The sequence below is a fragment of the Mus pahari genome, chromosome 5 (assembly GCF_900095145.1).
Source record: "Mus pahari chromosome 5, PAHARI_EIJ_v1.1, whole genome shotgun sequence".
Lineage (NCBI taxonomy): Eukaryota > Metazoa > Chordata > Mammalia > Rodentia > Muridae > Mus > Mus pahari.
In genome coordinates, this window is record NC_034594.1 from 134,964,780 (window position 1) to 134,978,832 (window position 14,053).

Sequence of the window (14,053 nt, forward strand, 5' to 3'; positions counted from 1 at the left end):
TACAAGGTAGGCCCATGTCAGTCACAAATTCCTCAGAGACAACGGAGGAATGTTTATGTCTGGTCATATGTGCTTCCCTTTCCTCTGAGTTTAGCTTCTTCCTATCCAGAAGAGGTGGGCAGTGGATTAGTTGGCATTTCCATCAATCGCTTCAACCTATATGCTACTTCCTCTTTAGGACAGTCTTTTTCTGTCTCCTCTATACCCCTTCAGGGTGTGAGCCATGGCTGCGATGCTGATGGTGTTGATCGTGAGTCCGTCCTGTGTGTATCAGCACTGCCCCGTAAGCGCTAGAATGGAGTACACACTGTCATTTAAATGTGACCAGAAACACTGCAGTCCATTGGTTTCATGTACTATATGGTCTCTTAATGAGACTACATTTTTTTTCTGTTTTGTTTTTTTGTTTTTTGTTTTTTTGTTTTTTTGAAACTTAAGAGTGGGAAGTGGATCTATAGAACACTCAATTTTCTATGCAAATGTCATCAAAACATAGTCACAGACTCTATTTCATTTAGAGTACCAATACAGACACACCCACCTGACAGTGAAGAATTGCTTAAAGGTCACTCTGCAAAGGATAACAGAATAGAAATGTAGGAAATGAGAGGATGAGGGACCAGTCACCTTTCTTAATGGTCTGTGTGTAGCCTCAAGTTCAGACTGGCCTTCCATGTCACTACAGCCCTTAACCCTAGTGGAAGTCAGGAAAATAGCTTTGTGTTTCTATAATCTCATGACAATGAAAATATCACCCTACAAAAAGGAAAACATCTCTTTTTCTGCTTTGCCATTGGATGACATCCATTTTAGAAAGCCAAAGGTTTGGTGGTCAGTGTCCTCAAAAGGATGGGAAACAGGATCTTGGAACGTATGTGAGAACCAGGACCCTCCAAAGACCACATCCTTAGGCAAAGGATAAATTGAAACAAATTAGTCCCCTACCAAAGAAAGATGAGTGGCAAGTTACTGTAGCCTGAGCAAAGACGAGTCAATTAAACTGGAATGTGGATCCAAAAAGTGAACTATGACAAGACACAGAGGGCTATGCAGCCCATGAAGGGAGGCTTCAATACATGGGGGGGGGGGGACAAAATCCTCTAGCATGTATCTGGATGGGATTTATAAAGAGAAACAAGTAGGGGAAGAAAAGAGACAGAAGAATATGAAATCTCAGATTTCTAGAGAGCTATGAGCTCTCAGAATTAAGAAGAACCGTAGATCCCAAAGAGGAAACACAAAACAATATACACCCAAGTAGACAAATTCTAATTAAATTTCAGAATACCAAAGATAAAAAGAGAACTTTACATGAACTGGTAAGAAAATACAGATTGGCTTTAAAGTGGGACAACCAATGGACTGGCAGCCAGCTGTCCAGAGCTGGAGTGAAACAGAATCTGGAGGAGGAGGCCCTTCAACCCAACGGATAGACTTGACTCTGTTTATTTCTATCTGGTAGAACGACGATCAGTTTGTAGTTTACTATCAGGTGAAAGTCCTGCTCAAAAAACTGAGGTCAAAAATAAAGTATTTTAATAAATACTACCCTGAGGATTTTCACCAAGTAGCAGCTACAGACAGGATTTCTTCGGGTTGTCATTCCACATGGAGAACAAGGAAACCAGAACAAAATGCAGGTTTAATGCAAGAAGAAAGGGGAAGACGTAGCTTGGTAATCGTGCCAGTAGGCACTTGTCACTTTTACATTTGTGGTGTATTCTGCTGACTAAAGTAGTGGGGAAATCAAGGCAGAATTCAAATCCTGGCACCAACAATGTGGACCTCAGAAGAGGGGTATTGGGATCAAAATGTCTCGGGTTATTTTAGAAAGAGGACAAAAAAGGCTAACTTACAACTTTAAGATGAATAGGCTGTCAGAGGATTTAAAATGCAAACGAGAATAAACACAGCGTACAACTACCAAACTGGGAAAAGTAAACCAAGGGGTCAGGAAGTGAGGGGTGCTATATCGCAAGACCCAGGGAAGACTAAAAATGACATGCAAATTAAATTCGAATAACTCAGTGATGATTACAAAATATAAGCAGGCTAAAATCACTAAGGCTCCCCCTAACAATTTTTCTTATATTTAAAATAAAGAAATCCAGATAGATGCTACTGAAAGGAATCGAAAGGCACACTGAGAAAGAATTAACCAGAGGGTATACTAGATTGACATCAGACAGAGCAAAGCCTAATAGAAAAAGACCATTATGAGAAATAAAGACTATTATAGAGCCATTCCTTAAAACCACGAGGCATTCTAAGTGTGTTTGTTAAGATATTGTTTTTATTTTAATGTGAATGGGCATATGCGTATCTCTAGGTGTGAACATGTACCCATTACTGCAGTGCCCATGGAGGGTAGAATAAGGTGTTAGGTCCCCCAGAGCTGGAGTTACAGGCAGTTGTGAGCAGCCTGATGTGGGTGCTGGCTTCAAAAGCAGTATGTACTCTTAGCCAGTGAGTCACCACACCCACCCTAGGAGTTCTATGTTTTAATGAATATAAGCATGGATTATCCTCAACACACATAAAATGGCAATTGAAAGACCTGCTAAACTATTCACACTCACAACAAAGAGGGCAAAATGTAGTTGTGTATAACTGTTTAACTGTCTCCCTGGTCCGTTCTCTCTGGAATTACTCTGCCTTCAAGCTTTTCTGTCTGTTTCATTCAGTTGTGCTTTAAAGCTTAGAGGGACAGGCTACACAGTGGCTGCCTAATGTACGTGTTGAGTGTTTGAATTAGTCAAGATGAAAACAAGATAGGAGCAACAGAGACCAGATAATGCCACCAACAAGCGTGACCCAGAGACCTCCACTTCTAACGTGTAAAGACAGGCTCTCAAACAAGCATGGCAGACTTAAGAAAACTCAGAATGTGCCAGACCGCATTCTCTGACCACAGCACAATTAAGTTAGAAGTAAACAACAACAAAACAATAAAATTCTATGCGTTATAAAACGTAAAACACATTTCTGAGTAACTCAAAGGGAAGGGAAAACATAGAGGAGACTTAGCAACAGAACCGAAGACTGGCGAAATTACTATAACCGATTTTTGTGGCAAGCAGCCGAAGACAATAAGGGTACAAGCTGATGAACTGCCCATACAAATGAGGGCTGACAACACAAACACCGAGAAGATATATGGCCGGAAATAAAAAGGAGACTATTGAAGTAGAAAAATATACGCAATGAAGAATAAGAAAGCCAAGAGCTGTTTCTTTGAAAATAATTCAAAACTCTGACAAGTGTGATCAGGGAGTGAAAAGAGGTGAGGTTTAATATTAGAGATAAAAGATGCCAAATCTCAGATACACCAGACACATTAAAAATAAGAGAACAATAAGATACTTGGGGTAATTTATTTTAAAAATAAATGGATTGGAGAATTTGCTAGAAAAGGTGTAATTTACCTAAACTGACCCAAATAAAATATCAAATATAGAATATCTCTACAGTGTATAATAGTTAAATAGATTAAGCCAGAGTTAACTTGACAAAAACAACCTTTGGTGTTGGTGGCCCCCTAGCCCCCATCCCAGCTGAGGAGCTACTAACAGTTCATGGCTTCTGGGGGAAGAACAGCCAGGTGTTTTTATAAGTGTGACCTCTGGAAGGTTGATTATGCTCCAGAGGATAGTCTCATACCCATTTGAATAGGGACAGACCAAATTAAACTTGGTGGGTTATTTAAAAAAAAAAAAAAAAGTATACAGTGTTGGTAGGAAGTGGAGAGGTAGGGGATGGATCTGGGAGGAGTTGGGGGAGGTAATAAGGGGGGGATATGATCAAATTACACCAAACACTTATATGAAATTCTTTAAGACTTAATAAAAAATATTTTAAAAATCCACCTTCCAGTCTAAAATCCTGATTATGTAAAATCCAGATGACTTTAGCAATGACTTCCATCAAACATCCACCTACAGGTTAATCCCAGTTTTAAACAAAATTGTTACAAAGAACAATTAGGGTTTAATGGCATATGATTGTATGAGACTAAGAAGAACCTTGATGCCCAAAGATACCAAAGGTGGAACACAAAGAATATTTCTTGCTCAGTCTTCCTTGTGAACATAATTGCAAAAGCTTCAATAAAACACTGGCCATTTTAAGGCAAGAATGCATGGTACATGTGCTTTACCTTGACTGTAGAAGATCAAGGATGGCTCACCATTAGAAAACCTAACATCGTGTTTCACCACACAAGCAGACTAGGGGTGGGGTGGGGGGGTGGATCAAATAGTCTTCTAGATGAAGGTATTGATAAAATTGATCCATTTGTCTTGATTTGAAAGCACACACTGAATCCCCTGTACCGAGGAACACAAAGACTGTTCTGTTCCTTAAAGGATATCAAGTGTTTTTCAAAAACCTTTTCAAATAATTCTCTTTGAAATCAGAAACAGAATGAGAATACCTGCTTATGATTGACACTGTCCTGGCAGACTCAGACAGCACAAAAACCATTCAAAAAGGCTTAAGATTTAAAAGCAAAAGCCGATGGCAAATATAGTGTTTGGGGGTGTCTGTGTTCTGGCAGAGGTCTCTGCAGAAGTAACAGAATTCACGATCTTTTTAGAATTCAAGGATTCCAGAAGACAGAAGATCTAGATTTTCTAAAACCTAGAATATTCTTACTTTGGTGACTCTTGTACTTTCTAAAGCCCACAGTTCTATTTTTTCCTGTTCGAAGCCCTTTAATAACAACTGAACCTTCCCGGTGGGCGGAGCGGTACCATTTTATTGGACTTCCGGTATGACAGAATTCCCACAGAGCACACCCTTGGCATCTTCAGATTCTTCAGGACCCAAGAAGAGCCCTGAAGAGTACTGAGCTTGGCTCCAGAGGACCGTGACTGCTCTGACAAGCCTCTTTTATTCGTTATCATTTTCAGTGGGGGTTGTCTGCTTTGCTTTGCTTTGTTTTCTTCTGCACAATGGACTTTCAAATAACACCATGTCCTCCACAGTGGGGGAAATTCCATTTCAATATTTCATTGTAGAGTGGTATTTAATTTTCTTTCCCCTTGATTCTTTAAATGGCTTGTTCTTGTGGTTTTTCCAAGTATTTTTGTATTCTGAGTCACTCTGAGCAACTGACTGGGAATGTAGGAAGAAGTCTTTTGCTGTTTTCATTAACTGTCTGATTGACCCTGGGCTCCTCACTGAACCTAATCAAGTAACTTCTTCATTCATTGCTAAATCAAGATCCGATGTAGCCTGGGAACCTGGGTTAAAATTAGACCTGCCACCTGATGACTCACTTCTCCTTAGTTTACACAAATTAGATTTTTTTTTCCCCTGTAACATTTCCAATTGAAGAAAAATAAAGACACCCCCTTCATTATTTTTGTCTGACTTTAGTACAATTCCATGTATCATTTGTTCAATTCCACTGATTAGTTTTAGTGAGCAACTACAGCTTCTGGTGATAATCAGTGGTAGGCACTTAAGTCCTGATGTTCTTCTCCAGCAGCAATGATGGGAGAGATTAGAAAAGTGTCATGAGGAATACACAAGGAATGGGGAGCGGGTCAAAGTCCCTATGCAGCCTCCACCTCTGGGGCCAGGTCTGTCTGCACTGTGTGATCTTAAGAAAGTCAAAAGAACTTGGAGACACTGCTTCCTAACTTACAAAATGGTCACCCACAGCCTTCCATCGTTTTAACCTTCTGTGGGATTGGTTCATTTCCTCCCAACCCCACCCCCAAAAGTGAGGATTTGTAAGTTTGTAAAGTGTAAACCCTGATATGGAGGACCAAAGGTGGTAAAATGTAGTCTTAAGAAAAGATTTGGCAAGATTTTAGTGTCTGCTGGGAAACCAGGAAATAAACCAGGATTTGACGATCTTTCTGCCATAACCCATGGTGGATGTTAAAATTACAAAACACAGTCTAAGGAAAGCCAGTTCAGTGGCACTTGTCCTGTAATCCCAACACTCGGGGAGGTAGAGGCAGGCAGATTAAGAGTTCAAGGCTAGTTTTGGCTCTAGAATGAATTCCAGGCTAGTCTGTAGTACCTGAAATCCTGATTTGGAAAAAAAATGCGAGAGGAAAACTCTTAACATAAAAGCTGCTGCACTGCCTTACCTTTGCTCTGTGTTGAAGAGTGCGAAGACATGCTTGCTGGACATGAAGCCCTTCTCCACGTCCCGGACCTTCAGGTTGTCCAGGGGAAGCATGTATTTCTTTTCTTTCTCCTGTGATGCAGAGGTGAAAGGAGGGGATGTTAACAGAACATCACACCAATGGCAACACACCATCTGAACCAGCTATCACTTAATAACACTTGATTACTTTACCTCAATACTGTCAAACACTACTTGTACACCAGTTCCCGAGGAATACAAGTTATCTAAGACAGGAGAGTCCAGGGACTCTCAACACATGGGGTGGGGGAGGGGAGTGTACCGGAGAGGCTCAGATGGAGAAAACACATGCTCCTCTCTCCTTGCCCCCTCATGTGGGTCCCCTTAGATGTTTTGAAATGTTAGTTTGATATTAAGAATTTAGCCATCTGTTAATATTTAACAAAAATGTTCTGGTCCTAATTCAATGAGAAATGCCAGATGGATTTCATTTCACGTTTTATTTGCAGCCTAAGCAGTTTTGATAGCCAGCATTGGCAGGGGAGTGTGGAAGCACAAGGACCCTGGTATGAAATACCCCATAAACTGAGATAAAGCACAGAAAACCTTCCCTTCATTTGGGTCTAAGATAAAGTATAGGTCCACAAAAGGATCTTTCTACACAGCTCTTGAAAGCTCCAGTGAGCTCTTTGGCTCACTGGAAAAAAAAAAAAACCTGTTGGGATTATATTGATATTAATTAATATAACTTCTCCTTTAAAACAGACAAGTCATTATAAAGAATATGGATATTGGAAAGGTAAGGTTTGTGAGTGTAACCAAACCACATTGGTAAAACATACCAAATGCCAAAGAGTTACTAGTTACTAGAAACACTTTTGAGGGCTGGCCCAGGGACAATGAATAAATGCTGATCAACCTATATAACAGGCAAGAGGTAACTACTCAGATCAGGAAGCCCAGTAAAAACCTATTAGCAGGCTACCTTAGCATGGCACTTGTTAAACAGTAGTCCTCTGTATGAGGAAGGACTAGACCTCGGCGCAGTGGAGCATGTACTCATAGTTCTAATTCTAACACACATCTATTGGTGCCTATGGGAACCGTGCCCCACACACCCATGTTTGCCCGGGCTTTGGCTGCTCCTATAGCATATGAGCTGCTTGAGAGCTCTCGGCTCAGGAGCACACTGTGTGTGCGGTGTTGGATTGCAGGGGATAGCACTAGTCTTGCCATTTTCCATGCCTAAAAAAATGAGCAGAGTACCTCGGAGTAGCACTCCCCCTCCCCACACCCAACCCCCCCCCCAAAAAAAAAAAAGACTCTGGACTTGACCACCAAAATAAGACCTTGAAAAGAGAAAGGCTGCAAAAGTTGGATGAAGCTGGCTGGAAAACAAAATGGCCGACCTGGGCAAACAAAGCCTTCAAAGCATTGAAAAAAACATAAAAGGAACTCAGTGGGAGCAGAGGAGACCTAGGAGAAAAACCACGCATGGGCAGAGCACTGTGAGCCCGTTCCACTATTTCCTGTGTAAAATTAATAATTTATTCATAAATGCATGGATATGCTAAATAGCAAAATATGTAACTCAAGAAAATGAGGTATCAGGGCAGAGTCCAACTTCCTTAAAACATTTGTCAAACAATTTTAGGGCAGAATTCTAAGAGGCCAGACTAGATTGAATAAAACCCTCTCCAATACATAATCAAATGAAAACGCTTGAGACCCAGAGAACATTTTTTTTTTCTTTTAAATTGGATGGTTTTCAATGCCCTAAATTTAAGCAGCTGGGTTTTTATTTTTTTATTTTTTTATACACCATCCTATTCAACCTTTTGAAATGATGGATTGGCCTTTTTAATAGGAAATCTGCATTTCATTGTAAAGATGGAACACAATGTCCTTGGCTTGTGTTCTATAGAAGCCTTTGTACTGCATTCTTCAGCATATAGGGAAGACTGACAATCCTGCAAATTTACATCAGCTTTTAAACATTCAAATGCAGACAGGGGAGGGAGAAAAGTACAGGCCTCACTCCTGAAGAAGGAGTATTCAACAGCATATTTATCTAAGGGGTTTGAGGACATGCTATTAGATTATTTCATAATCACACGGTTTAAGACTGACAAAGAGGACAGTTTCTTCTGACTGGCTTGGGTAATTAACTTGTAAGTTAAACAGAACTAAACAGAGCAGCAACACCAAGTAATGAAACAATATGTCATGAGTATGTCTGAAAAAATCTTGGTGGCTTGAGGGCTGTGGTTCAAAGACAAAAACAGCAAAAACCTTCAGTCTCAAATAGCTTACACAAAAGGCTAGGGGAGGGAGAGATACATAGAACTACAATTTCTAAAATGTAGTGACACTTAGCACCATCTTAATTAAGAAACTTGGTATGCAACCCGTCAATTCTAATAACCCACTATCCAGTGTGATAGCTACCACCAACAGGCAGCCATGAAAACACTTGAAATGTAGCTATTTAAATTGGGATATGTGTAAATGCAAGGAAGACGTCCAATTCCAAAGATTTGGTATAATGTAATAAGAGTAATAATTACATATGTGCACACTTATTTTAATTTTTTGTGTGTGTATGGGTGTTGTGGCTTCATGTCTGTCTGTCTATCACATGCACACTATGGAGGCTAGCTAAGACCATCAGATCCCCTGGAACTACAGACATAAACTGTTATAAGCTACCCTGCCGGTGCTGGGAACTAAACCTGGGTCCTCTGGAAGAGCAGCTAGTGCTCTTTGCTAATGAGCCATGTCTCCAGCCCACCGGTAGTAATTTTAATCAACAATCTCATTAGTACTTTTTTTTTTTAAGGAAAATTTTTATTATTTAAAAATTTTTTATTAGATGTTTTCTTTATTTATATTTCAAATGCTATCCCGAAAGTTTGTGGACGTTGTACATCGTGGTGCGGAGCCTAGTGCGCACCACGATGTACAACGTCCACAAGCAGTTGCTACATATGCAGCTGGAGACACGAGCTCAGAGGTACTGGTTAGTTCATATTGTTGTTCCACCTACAGGGTTGCCTCCCTCTTCAACTCTTTGGGTACTTTTAGCTCCCTTGTCAAAAATCAAGTGACCATAGGAGTGTGGATTCATTTCTGGATCTTCAATTCTATTCCATTGATCTACATGTCTGTTGCTGTATCAGTACCATGCAGTTTTTATCACAATTGCTCTATAGTACAGCTTAAGGTCAGGCATGGTGATTCCACCAGAGGTTCTTTTATTGTTCATAATGGTTCTTGCTATCCTAGGTTTTTTACTATTCCAGATGAATTTGCAAATCGCCCTTTCTAACACTGTGAAGAATTGGGTTGGAATTTTGATGGGGATTGCATTGAATCTGTAGACTGCTCTTTACAGGATGGCCATTTTGACTATGTTAATCCTGCCAATCCATGAGCATGGGAGATCTTTCCATCTTCTGAGATCTTCAGTTTCTTTCTTTAGGGATTTGAAGTTCTTATCATGCAGATCTTTCACTTCCTTAGTTAGAGTCACACCAAGGTAGTTTATATTATTTGTGACTATTGTGAAGGGTGTTGTTTCCCTGATTTCTTTCTCATCCTGTTTGTCCTTCATGTAGAGGAAGGCCACTGATTTGTTTGAGTTAATTTTATATCCAGCTACTGCACTGAAGCTGTTTATCAAGTTTAGGAGTTCTCTGGTGGACTTTTTAGGGTCACTTATGTATACCATCCTATCATCTGCAAATAATGATATTTTGACTTCTTCCTTATCAATTTGTATCCCCTTGATCTCCTTTTGTTGTCGGATTGCTCTGGCTAGGACTTCAAGTACTATATTGAATAGGTAGGGAGAAAGTGGGCAGCCTTGTCTAGTCCCTGATTTTAGTGGGATTGCTTTGAGTTTCCCTCCATTGACTTTGATGTTGGCTACTGGTCTGCTGTAGATTGCTTTTATTATGTTTAGGTAGGGGCCTTGAATTCCCAATCTTTCCAAGACTTTTATCATGAAGGGGTGTTGTATTTTGTCAAATTCTTTCTCAGCATCTAACGAGATGATCATGTGGTTTTTGTCTTTGGGTTTGTTTATGTAGTGGATTATGTTGATGGATTTCCTTATATTAAACCATCCCTGCATCCCTGGGATGAAGCCTACTTGGTCATGATGGATGATCATTTTGATGTGTTAGTACTTTTAACGAATGAAAATTTTACAATTTCATCAATATCTTTATATTAAGTTGAAATGAATATGTCAGAGTATTATTACTAAACATAATTTCTCCTGCTTCTTTTCTTTTGAAGATGACTGGTAGACGAACACAAATGATATGTGGCTCATATGAAGTCTCTAAGTCACTGACCCCCATGCCCTCAAGCTCTCCTTCCTGACTCCCATCAGCTCAGGCAGTCTCCCTTTCTGACTTGCTTGTTTCTGCCACGCAGCATACTCTTTATGAAGCTTGGTGCCTTTCTGGTGTGCTCTCTTCTCTCATCTCCTTCATCACACAACTTGAAACATTCTGTTTCTATTTGACCATTTCCATGCTGTCCCACGTCTCTGGCATCTCAGAAGCATTTTGTTTTCAATAGATTTCCTTTATTTATAGAGGAATATCCACTAAACTAATGTGACATTGTTAAACACCCAGAATTTGGCCCCATCCTAATTTATCAATAGATTGTGTCCCTTTCTTTAAGACATTTTCTTTTTTAGCTGTGCAATCTGTAATCCCACCATTGGGAAGCAGAGTTTGGAGTATTTGTGAGAATTTGAAAGTAATCAGCTCTACACTGTGAATTCCACAAAAACTGGGAAGACACAGCAAGATCCTGTGTTAATGACCACAAACAACGGCAAATTCCATCGTGACCAAATCCATCTTCACCAAGACTACACAGTCTAAGTTAGCCTTTCAATTCCTTTCTACCATAGTCATGGTATTTACAGTTCACATCAAGTCCTACTCTGTGAAGTTTCACTAGCTTATAGCTGCATGTCACCTCCTCTTCTCTCCTGTTTTAATGGCTACAAAAGGTATTGCTTATTCCATTCATATATGAGATATTCAAATGGGCTTCCTGTACAAAGAAAAAATGAAGTGAAGAATACTTTTTCTATAAAAGGGACTTAAAATGTAATCATTTAAATGACATTTTGGGCAGACATTTTGAAGTGGAAGCCTATATAAAATTTTAGAGATTTATTTTAATGTTAACTCTTAAAGGAGTTTCTTGCATGTTTTTAAAAGTTTCTGGGACTGTTGTCACATTGGTGGCATCATTTTTTTTCATAGTTAAACAGCACTTTGCTGTCTTTTCTTAACATAGGAGGGTCACTAGCATTTGTATGAGGTATCCAGGAGAAGAGAGATGATTTGTTCAAAGAGTAAGGAAGGACAGGAGACCTAGTGTTCTAGCCCAGTAACTGGGTAAAAGCTCTTGGAAAAATAGGAGAGGCCCAAAGGAGGGTACCTCTTAAGAGAGAGAGTGGCCCAAGATGCAAGTAAGTGAAGGATGGTAGTACCAGGGGAACTACAATGAAGAGAGGTGGCAATTATACGGTGATACCTGTTCTGTGTGGTTCCTGAACATGGAATCAGTGGGCTTGCCAAGTGCCCAGTTGTGGCCCCCAGCTAGCAAAGCACTATTTAGCTGGTTGCTAGAAGGGGATATAGTGGGTATGAGCAGAGGATTGGGTATGAGGAAGAATCGTTCTTATCATGCAGAGTATGAGGAAGTGTACATTTACTTAGTCATTTATACAAACCCAGTTTTATAACTTGGAAACTATTTGAATGGTCTTAATTTGATTTTCTTACTCATAAGGCAACAAAACTCTTCCTGGAGGTTGACTGGAGACTGATCTCTTTCTCATTCCTATCCAGTGCCTAGCAAAGCACTGAACACGGCACTTCATATCTATCTATCTATCTATCTATCTATCTATCTATCTATCTATCTATCTGTCTGTCTGTCTGTCTGTCTGTCTGTCTGTCTGTCTGTCTGTCTGACTGTCTATCTATCTATCTATCTATCTATCTATCTATCTATCTATCCGTCTATCTATCTATCTATCTACACACACACACACACACACACATATATATATATATATACAATAGCATCATATTGATTTTAAAATGTTGGTTAACAAAGGCAAGGGCTTAATTTTTGAGTTACATATATTTAAGAATTAAATAAAAATCCATTTCTAAAACTGGTGTAAGGTGTGGTTTTAGCTTCTTTTTGCTTTGACAAAACACCTGACCAAAAAGAATTCAAAGAGAAGTCTTATGTGGGTCCATTGTTTCAGAGGTGCTGGCACATTATGGTAGGGAGCAGTTCACAGTGCGACAGTTCATAGCGTGACAGCCAGAAAGCCTGCTGCTACTGGATCTCCTCCTCCTCCTGCCTTCATTTCATTTTGATGTCCAAGGCTATATCCAGGGTGGGCCTCCCTGCTTCCCCTTAGTAAACCCTCTCTGAAAACTCCCTCACAGACACACCCAGAAGCTTGCCTCCCTAATCAACCGTACGCTTCTCAATCCCATGAGGTAAGTAATCCAGACTAAGCACACATGCCTGGCTGGCATGGCTTGTGACCACTAAATCTATGCAGAGGTTAAGTTGACAGGGTGTGTTTATTTCCTTGTTCATGTTTGCATTGCTTTGATTTGCTAGTGATGCCTCCTTTCCTGAAAGGAAACGGGTACTTGAGGCACTGAAGAGCCTGCCAAGTTCCACCTCCCCCAGAAAGACAATTCTGATTATAGAACACTCTAGGCTTTTCTCTTTAGTGCTCACATTTCCCACAGCTGTCATGGACTGTCTAGACTATCAATATTTTGGGTGTTCTTATTGTCTCTTTGGGTATATTGAAGCCCCTTGAGGGCCAGGACTTACTGTGTGTCTGTGCTCAGCAGGTCAGGACTGACTGTGTGTGTCTGTGCTCAGCAGGCCAGGACTGACTGTGTGTCTGTGCTCAGCAGGTCAGGACTGACTGTGTGTCCGTGCTCAGCAGGTGCCGCATCAATGCTTGTTCAGCTGCTGTTTAACGAACACTTGATTCTTGGGGATCCATCACAAATAAAGTTTCAATGTGGGTCATCTACTTATACCACGATATTAAAATGCATTCAGCCAGGTGTGCGATATTCACACTTATTGGTGGTGCTTCAAAGATTGATTTTTCAGTGGTGTCACAGTATTTTAGGCATATATAATTTATTACATGAAGTTTTACCAACCTAGATCAATATACCTAGTGTGATTCACACAAGTCTTATGACTTCTGCACATGACAATCCAAATACACTTGATAAAAATGCAAAAACGAAAAGACCCAAGGGCTCTGCTCTTTAAAAATGCCAGTTCCCTGACAAATCCTAGGTGAGAATGTACTAGTGCCATTTTCTTAAGTCAGTCTCTTCTAAAGGCATTCTAAATATTTATCTTTATGTTCGCAGATTAAGTATAGCTCTCCCCCCTCATCAAAAGCTTCTCTTTTTTTGCAGCAGATGAAGGCTATCCAGAGATCCACAACTAAAATACAGAAAATAAGTGGTTGTAGGTACCCAGGTCCAGTTGGTACACCTACAATAGCACCCCTACATCCAAGGCTCAGAGACTAAGAAGAAGGGCCCCAAAGATATGAAAACAAAAAGGTCAGAGAGTCTTCTAGACACAGGGGAAGGTGAGCCCATGAAATCTCAGCAATATGGTTGCCTGAACAAGACTTATGGGGAATATCTCAAGCTACTGAGAATAGCGGTGCTTCATACCTCTTCTGGGCATATACCCAGAAGATCTTCCAACTGGTAATAAGGACACATGCTCCACTATGTTCATAGCAACCTTATTTATAATAGCCAGAAGCTGGAAAGAACCCAGATGTCCCTCAATAGAGGAATGGATACAGAAACTGTGGTACATTTACATAATGGAGTACTA

At 40.2% G+C, this 14,053-nt stretch overlaps 1 protein-coding gene across 6 annotated transcripts in view; it reads right to left on the minus strand.

The window, feature by feature from the left end:
• Positions 1–14,053, minus strand: part of Dnm3 (dynamin 3) — a 477,887-nt gene that overhangs the window by 128,623 nt on the left and 335,211 nt on the right. For all 6 annotated transcript variants that reach the window (XM_021198990.2, XM_029538405.1, XM_021198992.2 and 3 more), the window contains one exon: positions 6,105–6,214. In XM_021198990.2, coding sequence (XP_021054649.1) covers positions 6,105–6,214 — 110 coding nt within the window. The remainder of the gene's footprint in view (positions 1–6,104; positions 6,215–14,053) is intronic.